Source organism: Haliotis rufescens, unplaced genomic scaffold, assembly GCF_023055435.1.
Source record: "Haliotis rufescens isolate VD_foot unplaced genomic scaffold, xgHalRufe1.0.p SCAF_15, whole genome shotgun sequence".
NCBI classification, from domain to species: Eukaryota; Metazoa; Mollusca; class Gastropoda; order Lepetellida; family Haliotidae; genus Haliotis; species Haliotis rufescens.
In genome coordinates, this window is record NW_025963835.1 from 14,336,706 (window position 1) to 14,364,653 (window position 27,948).

The window sequence follows — 27,948 nt, forward strand, 5'->3', positions numbered from 1 at the left end:
CGAGGAGTATAGATATCACATATGTAACTCGTAAGTATAACTTGTATCTTCAGTACCGATGCGTGCAGACATACAGATACACAGACGTCAGGTGCAGGCGAGATTTACCATTTAATGCTGAAAATAATATCTCCATCAGGATAGAACAAGTGCAATTCTCGAGATAGCCAGCCTCGCCGTTTTGGTTCATATAACTTCACTCACTGAGATTATTAACGTGTTATGAAATCAAGTGCTTTAAACCAAGCGCGAGCGCCGAGCAGAGGGAACCCACTGCTTGATTGATGTTGGGGATGAAGCTATAGGATGCTGGATGCCATTTCCTGTGATTGTCAGTGTCAGTTTTAGTCAGGATTTCAGTTTCTTCCTCCTCGGGAACGACATCCTTGGTTGATCTATTTTCGAGTTATGAATATTTGGGGAATTTTACTAATACTAGAACGTTGAGTGATGAGAAACGTGACAGCTCCCTACTTCCCACGGTATAAGGACGTCCTAGTATGGCGACGCTGGTACGCTCAAGTGCACAATAAAAGCTGCTACAATAGGCGCGCTGAGTACTCAAAACATGTTTGAACTTTACAATGAGTAACATTTTTAAATTCAGTGCACATAATCACCCTGTCCTTGAGGCAGTTTACACTGTAGGTCAGGTTCCATTGCCTGTCGGAAATTCATTCTTTTAAAACAGTACCCTTCTGCTTCAAAGCGAGGTGACTGTTTACTTATTGCGTTGACATATCGCATGTAATGATTATATCAATTGCAGATCATGCAGGGATATTAACCCCGTGAATAAGACAATTGTTGGCTCCATCCAATTACAAGGATACTCGTGCAAGCAAGGCACTATCGACACTAGGATTGTAGTCCCCCAGTTCCTATAGAGAATAAATGAAAATAGAAGTCCAACTCAAGTCTAGAATAATTGGCAAGTCTAGATTGAAATTAAGGGTGGTTCTGGGCTCCAATTGGAGTTTATCTTTTATTTTGTAGATGAATATTTTTACATAAGATAACTTATTTCTGGGACTAATGGTTTGTCTTAGAGGACTGAAAGAACACAGGTTAAGTTTGACCCGTCGTTTCTGCAGCCCAAAATGTGGCTCTAAAACAACAAAGTTCTAAAAGTCTCTAACTTTCAAGTCGGCTTGCAACTGTTCACACAACTTGTATAACCTTGACAACATTACGAGTATTTTTAAGTAAATATCAGTGTAACCGCTAAAGAAATATGTCAACATTTTTTTAATACCCGCGTTTTATTGCTCTTGAAATTTGCCGAACACAAAGACATGTAACCATAGTGAAGCTGATGTATGACACATATGATCGGTTTCATAGACCCGCATACAGGGGTATTGTGGTACGCCATGCTTGACAGTGTTATGTCTCATATACTGTAACCTTTACCGAGGACTTGAAGCCTCTGTGGACACTACGTGGTTGAACCTTTCTATATTCACAGTTAACAATAATTGGCAGTCATAAGTTGGTTGTTTGTTGGTTTGTTGTTTGGTTGGTTTGTTGTTTTAGGCCGCACTCCGCAATATTCCCGCTATATGACGGCGGTCTGTAAATAATTCAGGGATTGACATCATGAGCATCGATCCACGCAAGTGGGATACGATGACATGCATCAACCAAGTAAGGGAGCCTGACCACCCGATCCCGTTGGTCGCCTCTTACGACAAGCATAGTCACCTTTTACAACAAGCATGGGTTGCTGAGGACCTATTCTACCCCGGATCTTCACGGGTCATGCACTCATTAGACTAACAAACAGTCCATAAAGTCTTCTATAACAAAACGTTTGTCTATTCTATTATTGTGTCTAATGCTGAATTCATATGTGGCATACAGACAGCTAGCCTTGCCTTATTTTGTATTCAGGCTTAGTTTTAAATTAAATTCATATTTTCCAGTCATGATGATTATCAACTCAACTTAGAACTGGTCTTCAGCAAGCCATGCGGGTCATAAGAGGCGACTAACGGGATCGAGTGGTCATGTTCGCTGACTTGGTTGGTGCATGTCATCGTATCCTAATTGCGTAGATCGATGTTCATGATGTCAATCCCTGGATTGACTTGTCCAGACTCGATTATTGACAGCCCGCCGTAATGTAGCTTGAATATTGATGAGTGTGGCATTAACCAACCAACAAGAAACAAACAAACAAACAAACAAACTCTGCACCATGTACACACTGATGTCTCCACCAGGTATATTTGTAATATACTGAAGGTAAAACATCAACAACACAAAAGAGTCTGAAAGTTTAAATTTCCTGTTCATCTCAAGTACAGCACAGACTGAAGGACTCCATGTTGAACCTATCAGTGACCCAGCATCACAAATGTGGCAATTGCTTCGACCTACATCTAACATGAAACACTTGGGGGGTTGGTGGTGGTTTAATAAGTAGAGAAATCTGCTTTGAAGCGCAATGATTAGTCATACTGTAGATGTATAGACGGATGTCTCTGCCTCGGCGCATGTGGGAATGTTATAGATCTTGCATAGCCAGATAGTCAGCGGAGAGAAACGGGTGATTTCATGCTACTTTTAACAAGCAGATGTCTCCGCACCGTGAAATACCCTGACAAAGAACCCTATGATTAGTATGGTATCATTACCCATATTTAGCTGCTTATATATGGGGACTCTGCCGGAGGAGAAGCTATTTGTAGATGTTTTCAGGTGGCTGAACTTTCAATATGATAGCTGCGAGTTGAGCGTGGGCGTCACATGCAGAAGGGTCCTATTGGAACAAGGTAGAATAGAGGGAACTTATCGTTCACCCAGCAGTGAATGGGTACCCGGTAAGATAAGAGGGTATTGGGGCTGTTAACTTTCTGGCGCCTCACAGTCACCCTGGGTTGTATTCTCCCCAGGGAGCAGATAAAGAAAAACGAGTGCACGCTGGTCAATTGACCGGGCTAATAATAATGTAGCGACATGAGCATTCTCTTGGTGAAGGGTATTATTGTTATTATTATTTACAGATTAAAATTTAAAATGCAGCAAAGAAGGTTTGGGTGATCCTGGCACAGTCAGGCTGGATAGGTTCATCATCAGCTCAGGGCCCTTGCCCCATCTACATGCAGCCCAGACAGCGAATGGGACTTCTCCCAGCGATGCCTAGTCAAACCCACCCCGAACTTTTCGGAGAATGTGAAGACTCCCCAACACTGCAGCCTTCTGCATTACCCAGATTGTCAGAAGGGCTGTATTCATGGTAGCAAACCCGGGCACTCTCCCAATGTCAGTCAACAGATTGGGATGTACCAAACCTAGGCACCGAGAACAATGGGGAGTCGGACAACTTGGTACTTGGGATGCAAGCGTGACATTTCGAAAGCGAGGTCCGCATATTTGCCATGTTTTTCCGAAATCTTGTCAATCACATCAGTGTCAAAGGGGACAGAAAATTCAATGATGTAGATAATTTCTTTGGATTTATCAAAAAGGACAAGATCAGGTTTGTTAGCTTGGATACGTCTGAGGCTATATATGGGCCTATTCCAAAGAATTTTGTATTTATCATTTTTCATGACGCCCTCTACATATTCCGGGTCGTACCATGGGTGGACCTCTGTGTCAAAACGACAAGCATGGCGAAGACGGTAATAAAATGATCGAGCTACACCATCATGTCGTTTAAGATACTGTGTTTGTGCCAAAGCTGGGCATCCACTGACAATGTGTTGGACAGTCTCATTAAATTCCTTACATAATTTCCATTTCATATTTACATTTTGATGCAATATCACACATTGACGGTTTCGAGTTGGACGTGACTGGTCCTGAGCAGCAAACAGAAAGCCTCCTGTTTCACTTTTCAGACCAGGCGACTTCATCCAAGCGAAGGACTCTGCAGCATTGCTGATCGCCTCAACACACTGCACATGCACTCGATGCAGTGGTCGTTCAGATAGCCTCTCCTTGAAACATTGAGTCTGGGCCGACTTGATATGGCACTTCGCTTGGTTGACACTCATTTCTGTACCGTCCAGAAGTACAGAACCATCAACAAAATCAACACCGACATTGAGATTATGTCCCACATCCTTGGCTCGTTTTAGAAAACTGTGACATGCTTTACAAGTGGATCATCAGACAAATAAATGTGTGCAAAAGTGCACAAAACAATTCTATCATGAAGAACCCCAACGTTAATCAAACCACGTCCTCCCATAATGATTGGTAAATATAAGCGATTGAGGGAAGAGCGAGGGTGGTGGGATCTATTGTCTGACATGTCTGACATTCTTCGTGTGGGGGTGTCAATACCCTGAATTTCTTGTTTCGTCCAATCAACAACACCAAAAGAATATGAAAGGACGGGTACAGCATAAGTATGTGTGGCTTTTACTTTATTGCGAGCGTTCAGCTCTGACGATTATTCCGGGGATTCTTTTGGTTACTTTCAACTGTGTATAAAGTTGGGTTTAATGTTAAAATATAATCATTTCAGAGACTAAACGTTAGTCTCTGAAATGACTTAAGGCGCACCATAGCCGTGTGGTCATTGTGAAAAAAAATACCTCATACCAAGCACTCTCCAATCTGTACAGAAAGGTGAATGTTCTGTCATAGATATGCTAATCAAAGAAGACGGGTGTCGCTACGAAAGAAAAATTGTGTTTAATATTTGAAACGTGTCACTAGAAATGCATAACACATACGTCCCCTTGTGTAGCAGCACCATAGGTACAATGGTATACAGTTCACAGCGCAAAGCGCGATATTGTTGCAGCATAGTCGACGGAAACATAAGCTGTTATGGAACTTGGAGAAAGTGTTTGTTCGCTTGTATAAAAGCGGCATGCGGCTCCTTTGATCCCATTTTAACGTTCTGTCGTCGATATTGCTGAAGTTGAAAATGAATGTTTATCCAAACATATGTTCATACAATATTCATGAGGTGAAATGGGGTTTAACGTCGCGTCCAAGATTATTGTACTTATAAAGCGACTTGCATATACGTGTGTGTGTTTGTGTGGCTGCTTGTACTAGTCCGGACTGATGCCGATTTATAGTGCTAGCTCACTGAGATACCATGCCGCAGTTTAACATGAATACCCCACTCAGGCACAGTATACTGACTCCGAGCCGACCAGTCCTTGTTTTAGCCCCTTAATGCCGAGCGCCAGACAGGGTAACAACAAGTACCACCTTTTAACGTCTTTTGGTATGACGCGGTCGGGGATCGAACCCCGGACCTTCCGCTCTCCGGGCGGACGCTCTACCACTAGACCACGGAAGCCGTCGCAATATTCATGATGGCTGATATAGTCAACAGAGCTAACAAGTCACATACGACCCGAGAGCAACAGTTTTCGAATAGTCTTTGCTTTGGAGTACAGCGTCGGTAGATTGCGGTAGGTAGTCGGGCGTTTCTGGCACAGGAGTCGCCAATAGGTCGAGTATGAATAGAGAGCCTTCTCGTTCATTTGTCATGAATATCATATTGAAAACACGTTTCCAGGTATTGATTTGAATTGATAGAGATATTTCTCTGTACGAGAGGTGAGTGAGTATCGTTTTACGCGCTTTTAGCGATATCACGGCGGGGGACACCAGAAATTGGCTTCACACGTTGTACCCATGTGGGGAATCGAACCCGGGTCTTCGGCGTGACGAGCGAGCGCTTTAACAACTAGGTAACCCATCGCCCCTGCTCTGTAAACAGGCTGAATGTGTTCACTCCAGGACGAATCTCTGCCATTGGGTGAGTTTAGCAGCACTTTGAACAGTATTCTAGTTATATCACAGCGTACGGGTTTGATGCGGGAGGGGGCGGTGGGGTAGCCTAGTGATTACAGCGTTAGCTCGTCATGCCGAAGGCCCGGGTTCGAGTCCCCACATAAGTATAATCTATGAAGCCCATTTCTGGTGCCCCCCGCCGTGATATTGCTGGAATATTGCTAAAAGTGGCGTAAAACATACACGCTCTCTGATGTGGGAGAAACGCCTGAAGTGATGCAGGCTTAGACGTTTATCACTTTGGTGAAACCCACGAGCACGGGTATGGTGCTGACAAGCCTACAAACATGACACTAAAGGATTCGAACTCATAACCAAAGGTGCCTTAACTAAGGGCCAACTGTGTCAGTTGTGCAACTACATACATGAAAGATTTAACCAAGGCGAACCCCCAACAGAACCCCCTCGAATTGCGGCGTCTGAGACAACTGAGTATTTCACGCTCTCTGGCAAAGAAGACCATCACGTGGCCGTGTCTGGAGAGTAGCTCTCCTCAACAATGGTTCTACAAGGTACGATACGACCTGGGAGGTGAAGTGATGTATCATTGCGTCTGGCGATATATCACAGTTAAACGTGCACGCAATGTACGTCTAAATACATCAGTCACCACGACACACTACAAAGGATGAGGTACAGAAGCCATCATTGTTCGTGTTTCCTTCCGGCAGAAACGTAACTCAAACAAAAACTATTGCGACAAATAAGAATTTTAGTAATTAAACTGTCATTTTGGGCAGTAACAACTCTTCCCATCCCGAATGCTGCTGCGTAACTACAAGTGTCTAAAACAGACACACAACCCTCTCCCCCAGCTCACCCTATGGATGACTTTCCGAGGGGAGCTGGCTTCACGCTTAGTGAGTTTGAAAAACTTAGTAGGTGGCCAGGATGCCGAGCTTAAATAGTTAGCCGAACGTGTATATAAGGCCTTAACACGTGTCTCCAGTGTAAAAAACTTGGCGTATGATAAATCCGATATCTCTCAACAGATTGACTGGTGTCTGTTGTTATTGTAGCATAGGGGAAGCTGTTCAAAAACTCTTTTTTCAGTATGGCTATTCTCAGCGGATTCCTTGCGAAAATGGTTGATAATATTTCATGATACCGGCATGCAAACAGTAAACAGGCCCTGGTACCCGTGGAGCGGTATTAATATTCTTTCTTATCTAGAAGGTTCAATGTCAAGGTTTAACAATATTAAAATGAAGTGTGATTTAATAAGCATTGATGCATTTAGGCATTTCGAAGTGGGAGGAACGTTTAGAAATTAAACCTTTTTATGGATAAGAACTTTATTGCTGTGAAGATGTTTCCTTGAAGACGTCAAACTTCAACTTCGTTATATCCTCAACAAGACTTTTGTCTTTAATGTCAAAATTAACGGCAGTCTGTCCTTGATGGTGAACGTAATGATCCTCCCCCTCTGTGTTGTCGTGGAACAGCTATGCGATGCCTCGTTTGATAGGCATTACTTAGAAGTTGACGGGTGACAAAGTAGACACGATTTTATGGATAACAACTTCTGTAAAGGCGACGTTTCGGTATAGATCCTTATACCGTTGTCAAGTAGAACTGAATGAGGGACAAAGTGTAAGCGATGCGTCAAAGAAAATTAGTATATACAAAAAGCTACAAAACCCTTACCATAATGATAAGAAAATCTCTACGAAAGGCAAATGCAGAGTCCAGATAATTCCGACTTTATCATGAGCATGTGTTTTAAGAACCACTTTCGAATAGTGACAACACCAGGTGTTCGAGAAAGGTGAGCGTATCCTGCCCCACCGGCGGCACTCGTTAACACACATGCAAAGGCAGGTCAATTGTTCACCTGACAAAAACTTAGTGAATATTAGTGAATTGCTAAGATATTTTTTTGGTCCCTGATGCGTCAAATTTGGAAACGTCTTTCACAAGTCTACCATTAATGTTTTGGAAGGCTCTACTAAGGCCTCAATGTCAAGAGTCGTATGATGCTCTTTGAACTTTTCGAAGAAACAGTATCACCTGCGATATCGACATGTTAGTAAATGTAACTATGATTTCTCTTATGTCACTGTGATCCATATAATGAACACATTATGAGAAAAATACATCAATGAATATAGTCAAAGAGTTATATAGCAGTGAATAGCTTGTAATAAACTGTATTTTCCGACGATGGCTGTATTCTGGGCAGGGGGCCAATTGCTGAAAAATTCCTGACTGTCTGGTATTAGTAGTAATTAGATATTCAAGTATTTCCTACTAAAGACCTGGACTAAGAAAAACAAGCGCAGCGAAGACTTCGTCTGGTGAGAGGATAGAACTGGATTACCGTAGTGAGCGTAGTAGTGGACATGACAGATGTGCAGGAAATGTCAGGGCGGACAGTGAGTATCGGGATACGAAGAAAACATGAAGGAGTCGGGGTCATAAAGTTGGTGCGTGAGGGACAAATATAGGGTCATTTCAATATTAAATAGTGATAGGATCACACGATTCGTCTGTATGCAAACCACTGAAGTGTTCACAGGTGCGTTGAATGTTGGTCAATGCATGGTGCTTGCAACACACATAGATGGCGATCTAAAATACATTTCCTCGAGCCTAAAAGTATTTCGATCATAAGGAGATCATCCTTAGGAAGAACGGAGTCGACTGCCTAGCTAAGTTGTGTATAATCGAACAAATGGAAAAAAATCCCTTACATTTTATAAAGTGCAATCGGGTAGAATCTCAGTTGTGAAAAGTTGTAAAGATTAAAATATATGCAGTGGTTTTCTAATATTAAAATTGTGTTTTTGTTTTATGATCTATAAATATGTGCGGTTGTTTAATATTATAAAAACTATGTGCAGTTGTTTTATATCATAGAAAATATGTGCAGTTGTTTTATATTCTAGAAAATATTTGCAGTTGCTATATATTATAGAAAATATGTGCAGTAGTTCTGTATTATAAACATATATACAGTTGTTTTATATTATAGAAAATATGGGCAGTTTAGTTATGTTATAAAAATATGTGCTTTGTGTTTTGTGTTATGACAAGTGTGCAGTTGTTCTATAATGTAAGAGGCGGTCGGGTAGACTAGTGGTTAAAGCGTTCGCTCGTCACGCCGAAGACCCGGGTTCGATTCCCGACATGGGTACAATGTGTGAAGCCCATTTCTGGTGTCCCCCGCCGTGATATTGCTGGAATATTGCTAAAAGCGGCGTAAAACCATACTCACTCACTCACTCTATAATGTAAAAATATGTGCAGTTCTTTTATATCATTGATTCATGTGCAGTTGTTTTATAATATAAAAATATGTGCAGTTGTTTCCTATCATTAATTCATGTGCAGTTCTTTTATAATTTAAAACATACGTATTTGCAATATGCAATTGTATTATACAAAACTATGCTAAAACAAAAGTGTGAATCACATAACATCTTAAAATTTAAAAATCTGTGAAGTTGTATAATAAATATTGTTGTGAAGCTGTAAACTTGCTAAACATAACTTATAGCCAAAGCCGACTCCCGTGAATGGCGCGGAAGGAAACAGCAGCAAAACTAGCTAATCTGGCCTAATCCAACTCACCGATTTACTATACAGCATGACGCACTTATACACAGGCCAATTGTTGCCTCGTCAAGGTCTTCCATTGCTCCGTATACTGTACACTGGACAGCTGATGTTATGCATATATATTGCCATATTATTTATGTAAATTTGCATAAATACGATTTGGGTTAACATATACCAAGCTGCTCTAGCAAAAGTGTTTGTGGTACACCAACCAGTGCTGACAGGTTAAATGTGTGCGAATAAAGTATGAAAGCGTGCGCCATGAGTTTGGCCACACGTGCATGTTTCCAGGGCTCCGTTCCTATGCGCTGCAATGATCGTAAGTCTGTGTTAAAGTAGGGGAGTTATGACATCTTAGCTCTACGATTGTCGTAAGCCTATGTTAAAGTAAGGGAGTTTCGACGATCTTAGCGCTACGGTCGCTTTGTGGAACGGGGCGATGAGCACCACAAAGCGATCTTAGTGCTACGATTGTCTTAAGTCTGTGTTAAAGTATCGGAGTTATGACATCTTAGTTCTACGATTGTCGTAAGTCTGTGTTAAAGTATGGGAGCTACGACCACCTTAGCGCTACGATTGTCGTAAGTCTGTGTTAAAAGTATGGGAGTTATGACATCTTAGCTCTACGATTGTCGTAAGTCTGTGTTAAAGTATGGGAGTTGCGACCAACTTAGCTCTACGATTGTCGTAAATCTGTGTTAAAGTATGGGAGTTGCGACCAACTTAGCGCTACGATTGTCGTCAGTCTGTGTTAAAGTATGGGAGTTTCGACCAACTTAGCACTACGATTGTCGTTAGTCTGTGTTAAAGTATGGGAGTTTCGACCAACTTAGCGCAAGATTGTCGTTAGTCTGTGTTAAAGTATGGGAGCTTCGACCACCTTACCGCTACGATTGTCATTAGTCTGTGCTAAAGTATGGGAGTTACGATACTCATAATGCTAAGATGGCTTTGTGTAACATGGCCCTTGTTGTTTGTGAGGTCACGTCCTGGTCAACACATCACCACTAAATCAATTAGCCGCATATAAACCGGCCCCAATTTCCTGAGAAAGCTCGAGATGATTTCAGCGTCTGCACTTTCTACAGGTCTGCTCAATTAACGGTTTTTTACCCTTCACTGCATTTGACAGTTTCTGTTTTTTCTAGTTTCCTTCCTTCTTGTGTTCCACTCTTCATGTTATATTTAAAAACAGCAGTCAGACAGTTTGCCAAATGCCGCGTGTTTTCTCCCAAACTTTTGGAAGACATGGAATGTATTCGAGGCTCAGCAATGTTCTTTCAAGTTTAGAAATACAGAACGTTGTAGGTCTTCAACCCATTTGCTGTGTTTGCGTTGCTAGGAAGAAATAACAAAACTCCTTTCGTGATTTCGCTTGTATTGTTTTTTATTTCTTCCCGGGTAACGGAAAAAGCTTTTTTCAGACACGTTTATTGTCCCAGAAAATGCAAGTGACATTTATGGAACGGTAAAAAAACACGAAAAGTTGTTTTATTTCATTTTAAGTAAATCAGCTACAGTGATATCCCCATTTCCCCGACTGTGTATACTATAGATTACTTACAGATAACAGGGTGCGGGACAGGGAGTTTTGTTTGAAAAAGAGTATTTCTCAGTCAGTGCTTCAAGAAATATAATTTCTTTCTCTAGAAGGAGCGAAGCAATTTTTAGGGACGAACAATACACTTTTTTTTCAGAATTCCAGCATGTCGGTCCTGTACAGGTCTGTTTTCGTGAAAAAAACGCCCAATGTTCCCGACTCAAGTGTCAGCCATTACCTGATAGTACATCTCTCCAGCATGTAGCCGGCCTGAAGGCAAGGCCTTCTGCACAGTCATATGATTGATGGCTTCAAATAAGGCAGGGACCATTTGATATTCTGGGGGTACGGGCCTTGGGGATTTGTATGGGGACTAGATATTATTTCTTATTTGAGTTATGAGCCTGAATATCTTTTGTACAAAAAAAACAGTTAGAAACTATGTTTTTTGTGGCAGTCAATCTAAATCTAAAAGGTTTCAACGGTCTGAATTCTAATTATTTTGTTCAGGCAAACCCTCCCCCTCCCCCGAATATTAAATGGTCGGTCCCTAAGCCACCGTAACTGGTGTTGTAATTATTACTGATTAAACATCTAACGAGTTATTTTTAAAACTTGAAGTGATATGTCAGGTGGCTGAATGAGCATGTGGTGATGTATGTAAGTGTGTGAGCTTCTCTCAGCAATTTGTTAACCCGAACTGATGGTGTCTTTAAGTGTGTGAGCCTCCCTCAGCAATGTGTTACCCCGAGGTGATGGTGTCTTTAAGTGTGTGAGCCTCCCTCAGCAATGTGTTACCCCGAGGTGATGGTGTCTGTAAGTGTGTGAGCCTCCCTCAGCAATGTGTTACCCCGAGGTGATGGTGTCTGTAGTTGTGTGAGCCTCCCTTAGCAATGTGTTACCCCGAGGTGATGGTGTCTGTAAGTGTGTGAGCCTCCCTCAGCAATGTGTTACCCCGAGGTGATTGTGTATGTAAGTGAGTGAGCCTCCCTCAGCAATGTGTTACCCCGAGGTGATGGTGTCTGTAAGTGTGTGAGCCTCCCTCAGCAATGTGTTACCCCGAGGTGATTGTGTATGTAAGTGAGTGAGCCTCCCTCAGCAATGTGTTTCCCCGAGGTGATGGTGTCTGTAAGTGTGTGAGCCTCCCTCAGCAATGTGTTTCCCCGAGGTGATGGTGTCTGTAAGTGTGTGAGCCTCCCTTAGCAATGTGTTACCCCGAGGTGATGGTGTCTGTAAGTGTGTGAGCCTCCCTCAGCAATGTGTTACCCCGAGGTGATGGTGTATGTAAGTGTGTGAGCCTCCCTTAGCAATGTGTTACCCCGAGGTGATGGTGTCTGTAGTTGTGTGAGCCTCCCTCAGCAATGTGTTACCCCGAGGTGATGGTGTCTGTAAGTGTGTGAGCCTCCCTCAGCAATGTGTTACCCCGAGGTGATGGTGTCTGTAAGTGTGTGAGCCTCCCTCAGCAATGTGTTACCCCGAGGTGATGGTGTCTGTAAGTGTGTGAGCCTCCCTCAGCAATGTGTTACCCCGAGGTGATAGTGTCTGTAAGTGTGTGAGCCTCCCTCAGCAATGTGTTACCCCGAGGTGATGGTGTCTGTAAGTGTGTGAGCCTCCCAACCCATGTGTTAACCCGGGATCATGTTGTGTGTAAGTATGGCTGAAAGCAGACACAATGACATACGACATCACCATGGGGTAACGTATGGCTTGGGAGGCTAATACACGTAATCATACACAACATCGCAGTTGGCTGATACATAACTTGAGTAGGCTAATACACTTACATGCAATATCACTGTGAGGTAAGGCTTACTCGAGTAGGCTCATACACTTACATACAACATCGGAGTGATGTAAGGCTTTACTAGAGTAGGCTAATACACTTACATACAACATCATCGTGAGGTAAGGCTTTACTAGAGTAGGCTAATACACTTACATACAACATCACCGTGAGGTAAGGCTTTACAAGAGTAGGTTAAAACACTTACATACAACATCACAGTGGGATAAGGCTTTACTGGAGTAGGCTAATACACTTACATACAACATCGCAGTGGGATAAGGCTTTACTCAAGTAGGCTAATACACTTACATACAACATCGCAGTGGGGTATGGCTTTACTCAAGTAGGCTAATGCACTTACATACAACATCGCAGTGGGATAAGGCTTTACTCAAGTAGGCTAATGCACTTACATACAACATCGCAGTGGGGTATGGCTTTACTCAAGTAGGCTAATACACTTACATACAACATCGCAGTGGGATAAGGCTTTACTCAAGTAGGCTAATGCACTTACATACAACATCGCAGTGGGGTATGGCTTTACTCAAGTAGGCTAATACACTTACATACAACATCGCCGTGAGGTAAAGCTTACACGAGTAGGCTAATACACTTACATACAACATCGCAGTGGGATATGGCTTTACTGAAGTAGGCTAATGCACTTACATACAACATCGCAGTGGGATAAGGCTTTACTCAAGTAGGCTAATACACTTACATACAACATCGCAGTGGGGTATGGCTTTACTCGAGTAGGCTAATACACTTACATACAACATCGCAGTGGGATATGGCTTTACTGAAGTAGGCTAATACACTTACATACAACATCGCAGTGGGGTATGGCTTTACTCGAGTAGGCTAATACACTTACATACAACATCGCCGTGAGGTAAGGCTTACACGAGTAGGCTAATACACTTACATACAACATCACCGTGAGGTAAGGCGTTACAAGAGTAGGTTAATACACTTACATACAACATCACAGTGGGGTAAGGCTTTACTAGAGTAGGCTAATACACTTACATAAAACATCACCGTGAGGTAAGGCTTAACTCGAGTAGGCTAATACACTTACATACAACATCACCGTGAGGTAAGGCTTTACTAGAGTAGGCTAATACACTTACATACAACATCACAGTGGGGTAAGGCTTTACTAGAGTAGGCTAATACACTTACATACAACATCACCGTGAGGTAAGGCTTTACAAGAGTAGGTTAATACACTTACATACAACATCACAGTGGGATAAGGCTTTACTGGAGTAGGCTAATACACTTACATACAACATCGCAGTGGGATAAGGCTTTACTCAAGTAGGCTAATACACTTACATACAACATCGAAGTGGGGTATGGCTTTACTCAAGTAGGCTAATACACTTACATACAACATCACAGTGGGGTAAGGCTTTACTAGAGTAGGCTAATACACTTACATACAACATCGCCGTGAGGTAAGGATTACACGAGTAGGCTAATACACTTACATACAACATCACAGTGGGGTATGGCTTTACTCAAGTAGGCTAATGCACTTGCATACAACATCACAGTGGGGTAAGGCTTTACTAGAGTAGGCTAATACACTAATTTACAACAACGCATTGTTTTGGGACACTAACATACCTACATGTACCACCCTATGCTCCCCTGCACTCGTACAGCCACTTTGCAATCCTCCTCGTCCATGTACCGAAGGCTGTATCATGACTTAAAAACTATTTACATGCTGTAAATCAGTAATCACTACAGCCCCAGGCTTAGTGGAGGCTATCAGTCATATCTCCCCTGCTGAGGACCTTGTTCTGATGGCTGCCTTCAGGCGGGCTAAACGACGGAGAGATGTACTGTCATGTAATGAGTGACAATTGTGTCGTGAACATTGAGCACAGGATCCAAATACCCCAAGTTCAGGGGAGAGCTTGCAACGGTTGTTTGTTTGTTATTTAACGCCGCACTCAGCAATATTCCAGCTATATGACGGCGGTCTGTAAATAATCGAGTCTGGACCAAACCATCCAGTGATTGATATCATGAGCATCGATCCACGCAATTGGGATCGATGACATGCTTCTACCAAGTCAGCGAGCTTGACCACCCGATCCCGTTAGTCGCCTCTTACGACAAGCAAAGTCCAGCTTGCAACGGGTACGGAATACGGGATATTATCGATAAACTATACAGTCCCCGAAAAATAGTGACTTTTGTTATGTATGAGGTCATATAACAACAGTATTGTAAAGGAAATCTCGAGTGTTAAGGAACAAGTCTCCCGGGTGGACAGGGTTGGCCCAGTCGTCTGAGGCTCCGGAATTCGCTGTGCAGAGTTGCGTCCCTTGGGCACCACATAAAGCTTTGACAGTGATTTCGAATCCCGATTCGCCCAGATCATTTTTCAAGGTCTGACAGTACCATAGTGGTAAACATCTAAGATCTGCATCACTTCGGGCTTTCCTCCCACACAAGGCTGACACGCCGTGATATAACTCCATATAAAGTTGTTTCGTTTGTTTGTTGTTCCGCACTCGGCAATATCCCAGCTATATGACGGCGGTCTGTAAATACTCGAATCTGGACCAGACAATCCAGTGATAGACATCATGAGCATCCATCTACGCAATTGGGATGCGTTGATACCCATCAACCAAGTCACCGAGCCTGACCACTTGATCTCGTTAGTCGCCTCTTATGACAAACTGAAGATCAATTCTTACCCAGATCTTCACGGGTTTTGAAGGTGATTAAAGCTTTGGACATCCAGCTGGTTTTGCTCCAGGCCGAAATAAGTTCTTGAAATACAGTTCATGTGGTTGTTCAACTTTCAAAATAAACATCCTAGCGTCGGGCACTTCCCCGTTGCCTAGAACAGTGGCCTAAACATGCACTGGGTTGAGACAACGTTTTGATTTATATGCTGTAAAATGCATTTAAAAACCCTCCAAAGACGTTGTGTTGTCTCCAAATGACAGGAGGCACTTGGAAAGATGTATATAGCCAGTCGTTAAAGTGGTAATGAAATCGAGCAAGGTCACTTACAGACTGGAATACAAGCGGGGCTTGACATCGCTGTTCAACAACGTTTGTCAGCGCAAAAGAACTGACACACAAACATATCTGTCAAGAACCACAAGTTGACAAAACCGGGAAAAGGAGTCAAGTGCTTCAGTGTTGAGTAAACATCTTCAGTTCAACGTTTGGGCATGTGCGGTTTTTTGGCCAGATCACAATGAATGACTTGCTTTGATCTTGCACTTCACCGTGACAGGTTACGATGACCTTCATGAAGTGTAAATGGGTCTGGACCAGGCAAACTAATGATTGCTAACGTGTGGATTGACCTCGGCGTCAGGTACGGTGACAAACAGCCATATGAGGGAGTACTCGCCAAGAGGCTGGAGAGGATCACGGCTTGGAAGATGGGGTACTTGTCATGCTGCCCGGTACTGTGGACCGCGGCTTGGAAGATGGGGTACTTGTCATGCTGCCCGGTACTGTGGACCGCGGCTTGGAAGATGGGGTACACGTCATGCTGCCCGGTACTGTGGACCGCGGCTTGGAAGATGGGGTACACGTCATGCCGCCCGGTACTGTGGACCGCGGCTTGGAAGATGGGGTACACGTCATGCCGCCCGGTACTGTGGACCGCGGCTTGGAAGATCGGGTAACTTGTCATGCCGCCCGGTACTGTGGACCGCGGCTTGGAAGATGGGGTACACGTCATGCCGCCCGGTACTGTGGACCGCGGCTTGGAAGATGGGGTACACGTCATGCCGCCCGGTACTGTGGACCGCGGCTTGGAAGATCGGGTAACTTGTCATGCCGCCCGGTACTGTGGACCACGGCTTGGAAGATGAGGTACATGTACTTGTCATGCTGCCCGGTACTGTGGACCGCGGCTTGGAAGATGGGGTACTTGTCATGCCGCCCGGTACTGTGGACCACGGCTTGGAAGATGGGGTACACGTCATGCTGCCCAGTACTGTGGACCACGGCTTGGAAGATCGGGTAACTTGTCATGTCGCCCGGTACTGTGGACAACGGCTTGGAAGATGAGGTACATGTACTTGTCATGCTGCCCGGTACTGTGGACCGCGGCTTGGAAGATGGGGTACTTGTCATGCCGCCCGGTACTGTGGACCACGGCTTGGAAGATCGGGTAACTTGTCATGCCGCCCAGTACTGTGGACCACGGCTTGGAATATGGGGCACTTGTCATGCCGCCCGGTACTGTGGACCACGGCTTGGAAGATGGGGTACAAGTCATGCCGCCAAGTACTGTGGACCACGGCTTGGAAGATTGGGTACACGGTATGCTGCCCGGTACTGTGGACCACGGCTTCGATGATAGGGTACTTGTCATGCCGCCCGGTACTGTGGACCGCGGCTTGGAAGATGGGGTAACTTGTCATGCCGCCCGGTACTGTGGACCGCGGCTTGGAAGATGAGGTACTTGTCATGCCGCCCGGTACTGTGGACCGCGGCTTGGAAGATGAGGTACTTGTCATGCCGCCCGGTACTGTGGACCGCGGCTTGGAAGATGAGGTACTTGTCATGCCGCCCGGTACTGTGGACCACGGCTTGGAAGATCGGGTAACTTGTCATGCCGCCCAGTACTGTGGACCGCGGCTTGGAAGATGGGGTACTTGTCATGCCGCCCGGTACTGTGGACCACGGCTTGGAAGATCGGGTAACTTGTCATGCCGCCCAGTACTGTGGACCACGGCTTGGAAGATGGGGCACTTGTCATGCCGCCCGGTACTGTGGACCACGGCTTGGAAGATGGGGTACAAGTCATGCCGCCAAGTACTGTGGACCACGGCTTGGAAGATTGGGTACACGGTATGCTGCCCGGTACTGTGGACCGCGGCTTGGAAGATGGGGTAACTTGTCATGCCGCCCGGTACTGTGGACCGCGGCTTGGAAGATGAGGTACTTGTCATGCCGCCCGGTACTGTGGACCGCGGCTTGGAAGATGAGGTACTTGTCATGCCGCCCAGTACTGTGGACCACGGCTTGGAAGATCGGGTTACTTGTCATGCCGCCCGGTACTGTGGACCACGGCTTGGAAGATAGGGTACTTGTCATGTCGCCCGGTACTGTGGACCACGGCTTCGATGATAGGGTACTTGTCATGCCGCCCGGTACTGTGGACCACGGCTTGGAAGATGGGGTACTTGTCATGCCGCCCGGTACTGTGGACCGCGGCTTGGAAGGTGGGGTACTTGTCATGCCGCCCGGTACTGTGGACCACGGCTTGGAAGATGGGGTACACGGCATGCTGCCCGGTACTGTGGACCACGGCTTGGAAGATGGGGTACTTGTCATGCCGCCCGGTACTGTGGACCGCGGCTTGGAAGGTGGGGTACTTGTCATGCCGCCCGGTACTGTGGACCGCGGCTTGGAAGATGGGGTACACGGCATGCTGCCCGGTACTGTGGACCACGGCTTGGAAGATAGGGTACTTGTCATGTCGCCCGGTACTGTGGACCACGGCTTGGAAGATGGGGTAACTTGTCATGCCGCCCGGTACTGTGGACCACGGCTTCGATGATAGGGTACTTGTCATGCCGCCCGGTACTGTGGACCACGGCTTGGAAGATGGGGTACTTGTCATGCCGCCCGGTACTGTGGACCGCGGCTTGGAAGGTGGGGTACTTGTCATGCCGCCCGGTACTCTGGACCACGGCTTGGAAGATGGGGTACAAGTCATGCCGCCCGGTACTGTGGACCACGGCTTGGAAGATCGGGTAACATGTCATGCCGCCCGATACTGTGGACCACGGCTTGGAAGATCGGGTAACTTGTCATGCCGCCCGGTACTGTGGACCACGGCTTGGAAGATCGGGTAACATGTCATGCCGCCCGATACTGTGGACCAGGGCTTGGAAGATCGGGTAACTTGTCATGCCGCCGAGTACTGTGGACCAGGGCTTGGAAGATCGGGTAACTTGTCATGCCGCCCGGTACTGTGGACCACGGCTTGGAAGATCGGGTAACTTGTCATGCCGCCCGGTACTGTGGACCACGGCTTGGGAGATGGGGTACACGGCATGCTGCCCGGTACTGTGGACCACGGCTTCGATGATAGGGTACTTGTCATGCCGCCCGGTACTGTTGACCGCGGCTTGGAAGATCGGGTAACTTGTCATGCCGCACGGTACTGTGGACCACGGCTTGGAAGATGGGGCACTTGTCATGCCGCCCGGTACTGTGGACCGCGGCTTGGAAGATGGGGTACACGTCATGCCGCCCGGTACTGTGTACCACAGCTTGGAAGATGGGGCACTTGTCATGCCGCCCGGTACTGTGGACCACGGCTTGGAAGATGGGGCACTTGTCATGCCGCCCGGTACTGTGGACCGCGGCTTGGAAGATGGGGTACACGGCATGCTGCCCTGTACTGTGGACCGCGGCTTGGAAGATAAGGTACTTGTCATGCCGCCCGGTACTGTGGACCGCGGCTTGGAAGATGGGGTACTTGTCATGCCGCCCGGTACTGTGGACCACGGCTTGGAAGATCGGGTTATCGTCATATACGGCGGAGACAGCAGATCACGGCTTGGAAGATCGGGTTATCGTCATATACGGCGGAGACTGCAGGTCACGGCATGGAAGATCTGGTTATCGCCATATACGGCGGAGACTGCAGGTCACGGCATGAAAAATGGGGTCCCCACCAGACGCTCGAGACAGCAGATCACAACATGGAAGCAGCACAACGGGGGAAATAATATTTTAGTATCATTCCTTCAGGCTTAGAAACCAAAGGCAGGCATGTGCGCATCCACCTTAAAAAAACGGTTTTAGTGGTGGTCACATATACTGACTTTAAGCACACAATCAGTCATTAGTTTGGGGCTATTCGTTCGAGCTGATGCTAAGAGTTGTGGCTGTGCACAGCAATACTGCCTGTATGTTCCCAAGGTAGGCACATCACAGCAAAAAACATTGCCTGTACACACTGACAGCCTCCGTTCCTCTCCCAGCTGACAGTCATGTATATTCAGGCTGCCTCGCGAGACAGGTGAAGCCATCTACGTGTTAAATGACCTGAAATAATAGCATAATTTATAGATCTTAATGTGGGGTGTTTGGAGACGCGTGCATCTAGTAAACGTCAGTAGTCCACTATTAACCGTCTTTGAACAGCAGGTGGATTAGTAGCTAGGTTTGTTGAGGAAAAGACATCACATACACATACACTGACCGACAAAAATGTCATATACTGGGAAGTCACTCACAGTTTGTTTACCCAAATGCTTTGCTGGGTAACATTCCCTGATTTGTCTACCCTTGCTATTTGCTGTGTAGCATGCCCTGATTTGTCTACCGTGCTATTTGCTGGGTAACATGCCACGATTTGTCTCCCCGTGCTATTTGCTGGGTAACATTCCCTGATTTGTCTCCCTGTGCTATTTGCTGTGTAGCATGCCCTGATTTCTCTACCCGTGCTATTTGCTGGGTAACATGCCCTGATTTGTCTCCCCGTGCTATTTGCTGGGTAACATTCCCTGATTTGGCTCCCCGTGCTATTTGCTGTGTAGCATGCCCTGATTTGTCTCCCCGTGCTATTTGCTGGGTAACATTCCCTGATTTGTCTACCCGTGCTATTTGCCTGGTAGCATGCCCCGATTTGTCTACTGGTGCTATTTGCTGGGTAGCATGCCACGATTTGTCTCCCCGTGCTATTTGCTGGGTAACATTCCCTGATTTGTCTCCCCGTGCTATTTGCTGTGTAGCATGCCCCGATTTGTCTACTGGTGCTATTTGCTGGGTAACATGCCATGATCTGTCTCCCCGTGCTATTTGCCGGGTAGTATGCCTCGATTTGTCTACTGGTGCTATTTGCTGTGTAGCATGCCCCGATTTGTCTACTGGTGCTATTTGCTGGGTAACATGCCATGATCTGTCTCCCCGTGCTATTTGCCTGGTAGTATGCCTCGATTTGTCTACTAGTGCGTCATCTAACGCGTTCCCGTCTTCAGATCCATGTCAACTATGCGATACATATTCACAATGCTTCACCTAATTTCAAATGAATACGCGACATCATTTTTCACTTGTGTATGCCATTATTTTCGTCTCGTGTCTATGAAAGTCTTCCTGCCAGATTGAAAGTGTTGACAGAGCAAAATGAAAACTAAGGTTGGCCTCAAAAACATGAGTACGAAACATGTCTAGGTTCCAGATGTCAAAATATGCTGCAAAATGCATGACTAATTCCGTCTTATCCAGACCATCTCCGATATGCACAGCAACCAGGTTGCTGCACGCCAGCTATTCCTCTGACAATAATGTTTTTACAACTGGAAGCAACTTAACAGTTTGAAAGTGCGTATATATATACAGGAATGCACAGACAAATATGCGTGCATTGTAACAGTTTCGATAATAATTAGCTCCGACAAAAAGCCAGAAAATACTTTGTCAATGCTAGCAATGTAAGTACCGTGCATGATTTCTCTCCCTTCACATTTGAATGACAATGTTTTTTCTTCTCTTTACAGGGGTGTAATGGTGTTCTGCAGGGTGAGTACGTTTTGTTTGACGGTAGGGAACTCTCGATAGACAGATTTTATTTATATACAATCGAACACGGTTGTGTCGAACTTTAATGTGTCGAACTCACGGTTGTCTCGAAGTAAAAGCTTGGTCCCTGTGCATTCTTCCGTTTTTCATCATTATTTAACCTCCGATGTGTCGAATCGGATGTGTCCAAGTTACGGTTACGGCGGTCGGGTAGCCTAGTGGTTAAAGCGTTCTCTCGTCAGGCCGAAGACCCGGTTCGATTCCCGATATCGGTACAATGTGTGAAGCCCATTTCTGGTGTCCCCCGCCGTGATATTGCTTGAATATTGCTAAAAGCGGCGTAAAACCATACTCACTCACTTGACTCCGGATCATAGCTGTTACATAGTTATGGGCATTCCATATCACGAGAGCTGACGAGAATTTGTATAACATCTGTTTGTAGGACAGGGCATGCTAACCCTTTTCGCGAAAACCTCGTGTCATCACTGATTTTCATTGGTCCATTCATATTTTCCCTTTTACGCTCAGTGGTATCTGTTATCTGCAGCTAATTGACAGTAATTATTGTCTGGCACTGACGTTTTGTGTTTACCTGCTTGTGTCATAGTACAATTATCGACAAAGAAACAACACAGTAAAGAGTACCATCCCCCGAACGTTTTGGTAACGTCTGTAGTATTTGGGTCAAATCCAGTTTTTAACTCTATACTTTCTTTTGCCAGTCTGTTTATGTCATGGGCGCGGTTAACGTCTCAGGTGTCAGAAAAAAGGGAAGTGGGTGGGTGGGTATTAAGCGCACCCGCCTGCACCCCACCAGGCTCCGCCGGTGATTTAGATACCACCGTTTTACAGCTAGAGTATTACCGATTGCGTCGTTAAACAACAAACAAATATTTACTATCAAAACACCAACACTACATCAAGTAGTTGATGCGCCACACACAGAACGAAGCAACTGGTACCTATAAAAAACAATATTTCCGTCTGTTCTATGTCAAAACCTCGTTCACTGTTGAGGATATTTTAATTGGGTTATAAAAAAATCATGGAAATCATTGGCACGAGACGCACTGCCGACATATTTCTGAACGGACAGAGCCGTTTGGAGCATGGTACTGAATAGCTACAGGCTCTGTGAGGCCACGGCGCCCCACATTCAGAGATCGCACGCATAAGTCACGATTCACGTGGTAAACTCGCGTTCCTCGACACAGAAAAAACTGCCAAACCGGTGCACGAGGTTGTGTCTACAGAAAGTGGGTGCACCACATGCATGCTGTTTACTTAAGAACGGTTTTGATAACAATATTACAAAACAACTCACCCACCAAAAGATTGTTCTGATAACGTAACCACGTCGTTTTAAGTAAAGCCTTCAGTCAAGTCTCAAATTATGAACTCAGTCGAATCCAAGTTACACCAGCAGTTTAATGAAGTAGATTACCACCCTTTTTCCTACGACAGACATTCGGCTGATAACACTGACATAAACTAATAAAGACAGCATAGCTGGGATTGTAAAACGTACCCCGTAGATCAAGCAACGGAAGCAACGAAAGTTGTTTTATATATATATAAATCAACTGCATTGTTGCTCTATGTCAGTGCCCGGCGCGCCTTGTACTGTAACTATACACCAGTATCTGGCCCGTCCTCACAAACTGTACTGTAACTATACACCAGTATGTGGCCCGTCCTCACAAACTGTAAAACACTAGTATCTGACCCGTCCTCACTAACTGTACTATAACTATACACCAGTATATGACCCTCATTCACTAACTGTACTGTAACTATACACCAGTATCTGGTCCGCCCTCACTAACTGTACTGTAACTATACACCAGTATATGGCCCGCACGCACTAACTGTACTATAACTATACACCAGTATCTGGTCCGCCCTCACTAACTGTACTGTAACTATACACCAGTATGTGGCCCGCACTCACTTACTGTACTATAACTATACACCAGTATCTGGCCCGTCCTCACTAACTATACTGTAACTATACACCAGTATGTGTCCCGTCCTCACAAACTGTAAAACACCAGTATCTGACCCGTCCTCACTAACTGTACTATAACTATACACCAGTATATGACCCTCATTCACTAACTGTACTGTAACTATACACCAGTATCTGGTCCGCCCTCACTAACTGTACTGTAACTATACACCAGTATATGGCCCGCACTCACTAACTGTACTATAACTATACACCAGTATCTGGTCCGCCCTCACTAACTGTACTGTAACTATACACCAGTATATGGCCCGCACTCACTAACTGTACTATAACTATACACCAATATATGACCCTCATTCACTAACTGTACTGTAACTATACACCAGTATCTGGTCCGCCCTCACTAACTGTACTGTAACTATACACCAGTATATGGCCCGCACTAACTAACTGTACTGTAACTATACACCAGTATCTGGCCCGTCCTCACAAACTGTACTACACCAGTATCTGGCCCGTCCTCACTAACTGTACTATAACTATACACCAGTATATGGCCCGTCCTCACCAACTGTACTGTAATTATACACCAGTATGTGGCCCGTCCTAACAAACTGTACTACACCAGTATATGACCCGTCCTCACTAACTGTACTATAACTATACACCAGTATCTGGCCCGTCCTAACAAACTGTACTACACCAGTATACGACCCGCCGGTCATTGACTGTACTGTAACTATACACCAGTATATGGCCCGTCCTCACCAACTGTACTGAAACTATACACCAGTATCTGGCCCGCCGGTCATTGACTGTACTGTAACTATACACCAGTATCTGGCCAGCCGGTCATTGACTGTACTGTAACTATACACCAGTATCTGGCCCGCCGGTCATTGACTGTACTGTAACTATACACCAGTATCTGGCCCGCACTCACAAACTGTACTCACCAGTATACGACCCGCCGGTCATTGACTGTACTGTAACTATACACCAGTATCTGGCCCGCCGGTCATTGGCTGTACTGTAACTATACACCAGTATCTGGCCCGCCGGTCATTGACTGTACTGTAACTATACACCAGTACCTGGCCCGCCGGTCATTGGCTGTACTGTAACTATACACCAGTATCTGGCCCGCCGGTCATTGACTGTACTGTAACTATACACCAGTATCTGGCCCGCCGGTCATTGGCTGTACTGTAACTATACACCAGTATCTGGCCCGCCGGTCATTGACTGTACTGTAACTATACACCAGTATCTGGCCCGCCGGTCATTGACTGTACTGTAACTATACACCAGTATCTGGCCCGCCGGTCATTGACTGTACTGTAACTATACACCAGTATCTGGCCAGCCGGTCATTGACTGTACTGTAACTATAAACCAGTATCTGGCCCGCCGGTCATTGACTGTACTGTAACTATACACCAGTATCTGGCCCGCCGGTCATTGACTGTACTGTAACTATACACCAGTATCTGGCCCGCACTCACAAACTGTACTCACCAGTATACGACCCGCCGGTCATTGACTGTACTGTAGCTCTACTCAACTATCTTGCCCACCGATCAATCCTGCAAACAAGTATTTCATTTTATTGGTGCAATATGTCAAGAATGCTGGGCAGAACTTAAAACATATGTTGTTGAATTTATGCTGCTTTGCTATTTTGAGTCTGAAGATAGATAAGATTTGCCGAAACATTTCTTCCTGATAGTGAGCAGTGCACACGGCCCCGGGGACTATTTTTTTCTGATGGAATAGTGATCAAAAGTAGGACATAAATAAATACACACGCCAAATTCTGCCCGTAACGGATGTGACGTGTGTCAATACCAGTGATCATAGAGTCTTTAACGTACCATGCATGATGAATGAACAGACGATGTTACCAGATATAACATTGATATATAACACGGCCCCATTGCAGAAGACAGACAAGGGCATGTTGTAGCGACAAAGGCTAATGCAGTGCAGACAGGAGCGTGTTGTAGCGACATAGGCTAATGTAGCGCAGACAGACAAGGGCGTGTTGTAGCGACATAGGCTAATAGGCTAATGTAGCGCAGACAGACAGGGGCGTGTTGTAGCGACAAAGGCTAATGCAGTGCAGACAGGAGCGTGTTGTAGCGACAGAGGCTAATGTAGCGCAGACAGACAGGGGCGTGTTGTAGCGACATAGGCTAATGTAGCGCAGACAGACAAGGGCGTGTTGTAGTAACATAGGCTTATATAGCTCAGACAGACAAGGGCGTGTTGTAGCGACATAGGCTAATGTAGTGCAGACAGACAGGGGCGTGTTGTAGCGACATAGGCTAATGTAGCGCAGACAGACAAGGGCGTGTTGTAGTAACATAGGCTTATATAGCTCAGACAGACAAGGGGGTGTTGTAGTAACATAGGCTTATATAGCTCAGACAGACAAGGGCGTGTTGTAGCGACATAGGCTAATGTAGCGCAGACAGACAAGGACGTGTTGTAGCGACATAGGCTAATGTAGTGCAGACAGACAGGGCGTGTTGTAGTAACATAGGCTTATATAGCACAGACAGACAAGGGCGTGTTGTAGCGACATAGGCTAATGTAGTGCAGACAGACAAGGACGTGTTGTAGCGACATAGGCTAATGTAGTGCAGACAGACAGGGCGTGTTGTAGTAACATAGGCTTATATAGCTCAGACAGACAAGGGCGTGTTGTAGTAACATAGGCTTATATAGCTCAGACAGACAAGGGCGTGTTGTAGCGACATAGGCTAATGTAGCGCAGACAGACAAGGACGTGTTGTAGCGACATAGGCTAATGTAGTGCAGACAGACAGGGCGTGTTGTAGTAACATAGGCTTATATAGCACAGACAGACAAGGGCGTGTTGTAGCGACATAGGCTAATGTAGTGCAGACAGACAAGGACGTGTTGTAGCGACATAGGCTAATGTAGTGCAGACAGACAGGAGCGTGTTGTAGCGACATAGGCTAATGTAGCGCAGACAGACAGGAGCGTGTTGTAGCCACATAGGCTTATATAGCGCAGACAGACAAGGACGTGTTGTAGCGACATAGGCTAATGTAGTGCAGACAGACAGGAGCGTGTTGTAGCGACATAGGCTAATGTAGTGCAGACAGACAAGGACGTGTTGTAGCGACATAGGCTAATGTAGCACAGACAGACAGGAGCGTGTTGTAGCGACATAGGCTAATGTAGCGCAGACAGACAAGGGCGTGTTGTAGCGACATAGGCTAATGTAGCACAGACAGACAGGAGCGTGTTGTAGCGACATAGGCTAATGTAGTGCAGACAGACAAGGACGTGTTGTAGCGACATAGGCTAATGTAGTGCAGGCAGACAAGGGCGTGTTGTAGCGACATAGGCTAATGTAGCGCAGACAGACAGGGGCGTGTTGTAGTAACATAGGCTTATATAGCACAGACAGACAAGGGCGTGTTGTAGCGACATAGGCTAATGTAGTGCAGACAGACAAGGACGTGTTGTAGCGACATAGGCTAATGTAGTGCAGACAGACAGGAGCGTGTTGTAGCGACATAGGCTAATGTAGCGCAGACAGACAGGAGCCTGTTGTAGCCACATAGGCTTATATAGCGCAGACAGACAAGGACGTGTTGTAGCGACATAGGCTAATGTAGTGCAGACAGACAGGAGCGTGTTGTAGCGACATAGGCTAATGTAGTGCAGACAGACAAGGACGTGTTGTAGCGACATAGGCTAATGTAGCGCAGACAGACAAGAGCGTGTTGTAGCGACATAGGCTAATGTAGCGCAGACAGACAGGAGCGTGTTGTAGCGACATAGGCTAATGTAGCACAGACAGACAAGGACGTGTTGTAGCGACATAGGCTACTGTAGCACAGACAGACAAGGACGTGTTGTAGCGACATAGGCTAATGTAGCACAGACAGACAAGGGGGTGTTGTAGCGACATAGGCTAATGCCGCGCAGACAGACAGGGGCGTGTTGTAGCGGCATAGGCTAATGTAGCGCAGACAGACAAGGGGGTGTTGTAGCGACATATGCTAATGTAGCGCAGACAGACAAAGGCGTGTTGTAGAGACAAACGCTAATGTAGCGCAGACAGACAGGGGCGTGTTGTAGCGATATATGCTAATGTAGCGCAGACAGACAAGGGGGTGTTGTAGCGACATAGGCTAATGTAGCGCAGACAGACAGGTCGTGTTGTAGCGACATACGCTAATGTAGCGCAGACAGACAGGGGCGTGTTGTAGCGACATAGGCTAATGTAGCGCAGACAGACAAAGGCGTGTTGTAGCGACATACGCTAATGTAGCGCAGACAGACAAGGGGGTGTTGTAGCGACATATGCTAATGTAGCGCAGACAGACAAAGGCGTGTTGTAGCGACATACGCTAATGTAGCGCAGACAGACAAGGGGGTGTTGTAGCGACATAGGCTAATGTAGCGCAGACAGACAGGTCGTGTTGTAGCGACATACGCTAATGTAGCGCAGACAGACAAGGGGGTGTTGTAGCGACATATGCTAATGTAGCGCAGACAGACAGGGGCGTGTTGTAGCGACATAGGCTTATATAGCTCAGACAGACCAGGGCGTGTTGTAGCGACATAGGCTTATATAGCACAGACAGACAAGGGCGTGTTGTAGCGACATAGGCTAATATAGCACAGACAGACAAGGGCGTGTTGTAGCGACATAGGCTAATATAGCACAGACAGACAAGGGCGTGTTGTAGCGACATAGGCTAATGCAGCGCAGACAGACAGGGGCGTGTT

General features: G+C 45.8%; 1 protein-coding gene across 2 annotated transcripts in view; it reads left to right on the forward strand.

The window, feature by feature from the left end:
• LOC124118069 (cartilage matrix protein-like) overlaps positions 1–27,948 on the forward strand; it is a 55,034-nt gene that overhangs the window by 9,153 nt on the left and 17,933 nt on the right. For both annotated transcript variants that reach the window (XM_046480121.2, XM_046480122.2), the window contains exon 2: positions 21,182–21,203. In XM_046480121.2, the coding sequence (XP_046336077.1) occupies positions 21,182–21,203 (22 nt within the window). The remainder of the gene's footprint in view (positions 1–21,181; positions 21,204–27,948) is intronic.